Here is a 2,645-nt window from a genome sequence, read left to right as displayed (position 1 = left end):
TTTAAGTTATACAATTTCGAAAAAATAATTTAACTATTCATTTCGTTTGCAGTTATTTACACAATCGAATTCCAAAAGAGGGGTTTACCACATGCCCACATATTGTTATTCCTTGAAAAGCATGATGGTTTCTCTAGCCCAACACTCATAGATTCGATCATTTCAACTGAGATTCTGGATAAGCGTACCGACTTGCCATTTTATAAAGTAGTTGAGGAATTCATGGTTCATGGACCGTGCGGTCATGCTAAAAGAAATTCACCATGTATGGTAAATGACAAGTGCTCTAAAAATTTCCCTAAGAGATTCATCGATGCATCCCAGTTTGACCAAGATGGCTACCCGTTATACCGTAGGCGAAATGACAACAGGATGGTCAAAAAGAGTGGTATAGAGCTGGATAACAGGTATATTGTACCTCATAATTGATATTTACTACTGAAGTACAAAGCTCACATTAATGTTGAATGGTGCAACCAATCACAATCAATCTAGTATTTGTTCAAGTACGTCAACAAAGGTAATGATCGTGTCACAACTGAGTTTTATAAGACCACGATGGATGAAACCGGTAATGAAGTTGTAGATGAAATAAACATGTATTATGATTGCCGATACATTTCAGCTTGTGAAGTAATGTGGTGCTTATTTAGTTTTGAGGTAGAATATAGAACCCCACCAGTTGAGAGGCTAAGCTTTCACCTACCGGATTGTCAATCCGTTGTTTTCCAAGACGATGATAACATTAATCGTGTTTTAAATAGAGAATCAGTTGCACAAAGTATGTTCAATGGATGGTTTGTAGCAAATCAAAAATATCCAGAAGCCAGAGAGTTAATTTACATTGAGATGCCTACAAAATTTGTTTGGAAAAAGGACATTCGTGAATGCCATCTAAGAAAGAAGGGTTTCTCCATTGGTCGCATATTCTATATTCCACCAGCATCAGGTGAATTATATTATTTAAGGTGCTTATTGAACATAGTGTGTGGTCCTTCAAGTTTTAAAGATATTAGGACACATAATGTAGTTAAGTATAATACATTTAGGGATGCATGTTATGCTCACGGTCTGTTGGATGATGATAAAGAGTACATTGATGGTATAGTAGAAGCAAGTTTTTGGTCTACTGCTCATTCAATGAGGAAGTTGTTTGTAGTGCTATTAACATCGAGTTCCATGATTAGACCGGAATATGTTTGGAATGAGGTGTGACAACATTTGTGTGAGGATGCTCAACATTGTGAAAGAAGAATACTACAACAACCAGGTTTGAACTATTATACATATACTCTTATCCAATTAGTATAAATAATGTGGATTATTCAAGTTTGACTTTTTTTTTATGAAATTACAACAAATTTGTGTTTAATTGACGAAGAGAAGAAAAACTTTGGACTAATTGAGTTTGAGAAATTGTTGGAACAACAAAATAGATCTTTAAAGGACTACTACCCAATGCCCTTTCCAAATATGGTTAACTCTAGATTGGTTCAGAACCGATTGCTGTTTGAAGAATTATCTTATGATCGTGAGTTTTTACAACAAGAAGCTCAAGAGTTGTGTGATAAATTGACGGAAGAGCAAAGATCTATTTATGACACTGTTTTAGAAGATATTTCAAGTAAACTGGGTGGATTATTTTTTGTATATGGGTATGGTGAAACTGGAAAAACATTCGTGTGGCGAGTGTTGTCATCTACACTACGCTCTAAAGGCCAATATGTGGCATCAAGTGGTATAGCTCCGTTGTTGTTGCCTGGTGGACGAATTGCACACTCAAGGTTCTCAATGCCAATAGCAATAAACGAAGACTCGACATGTAACATTAAACAAGGGAGCCAGTTAGCTGATTTATTGATACAAACAAGTTTAATAATTTGGGATGAAGCCCCGATGATGCACAAGTATTGCTTTGAAGCTCTAGATCGGACCATGAGGGATTTGTTGCGATTTGTAGACCCAACAGTTCCAATAAGACTTTTGGTGGTAAAACAATAGTACTAGGTGGGGACTTCTGTCAAATTCTTCCCGTAGTCCCCAAAGGTACTAGACAAGATATAGTTTCTGCAGCTATCAATTCTTCCTATTTGTGGAACAATTGCAAGGTAATGAAGCTCACAAAGAACCTTCACTTGAATGCTGTAAAAGACTCTGTAGAACAACAATCTTCACAACACTTTGCAAATTGGATAGCTTCAATTGGTGATGGCAAAATTGGTGGACCTAATGATGGTTATGCAGGAGTAGAAATACCTAGTACTATGTTACTATCGTCTGATGGTGACCATATTGAAACCATTGTTAGAAGTACATTTCCTATATTTGCTAATGGTAATTCTATTGCAAGTTATCTTCAAAGGCGTGCTATTCCAGCACCTACTCTCGAGGTAGTGAACTTAGTGAATGACTATATGAGTGAGTTGCATACGGCTGAAAGTAGAACATATTTTAGTTGCGACACAATATGCAAAGCTGTTGCAGACGCTGGGATACTTAGTGATGTTCACACACCTGAATTTTTGAATGGCATTAGAGCTTCAGGTCTTCCAAACCATGCATTAACTATAAAAATTGGTTCACCAGTCATGTTATTAAGAAATATTGATCACTCAGTTGGTTTGTGTAATGGCACGCGGTTGTAA

At 36.6% G+C, this 2,645-nt stretch overlaps 1 protein-coding gene across 1 annotated transcript; it reads left to right on the top strand.

The window, feature by feature from the left end:
- Positions 1-558: 558 nt before the first annotated feature.
- LOC109190150 lies at positions 559-2,645 on the top strand. Its single transcript, XM_019340595.1, has 4 exons — positions 559-949; positions 1,188-1,270; positions 1,498-1,738; positions 2,002-2,645. The coding sequence occupies exons 1-4, from the start codon at positions 559-561 to the stop codon at positions 2,643-2,645; spliced, it is 1,359 nt and encodes a 452-aa protein (XP_019196140.1).

The sequence above is a fragment of the Ipomoea nil genome, unplaced genomic scaffold, assembly GCF_001879475.1.
Source record: "Ipomoea nil cultivar Tokyo-kokei standard unplaced genomic scaffold, Asagao_1.1 scaffold1572, whole genome shotgun sequence".
Lineage (NCBI taxonomy): Eukaryota > Viridiplantae > Streptophyta > Magnoliopsida > Solanales > Convolvulaceae > Ipomoea > Ipomoea nil.
This window is presented reverse-complemented; position numbering and strand designations above follow the sequence as displayed.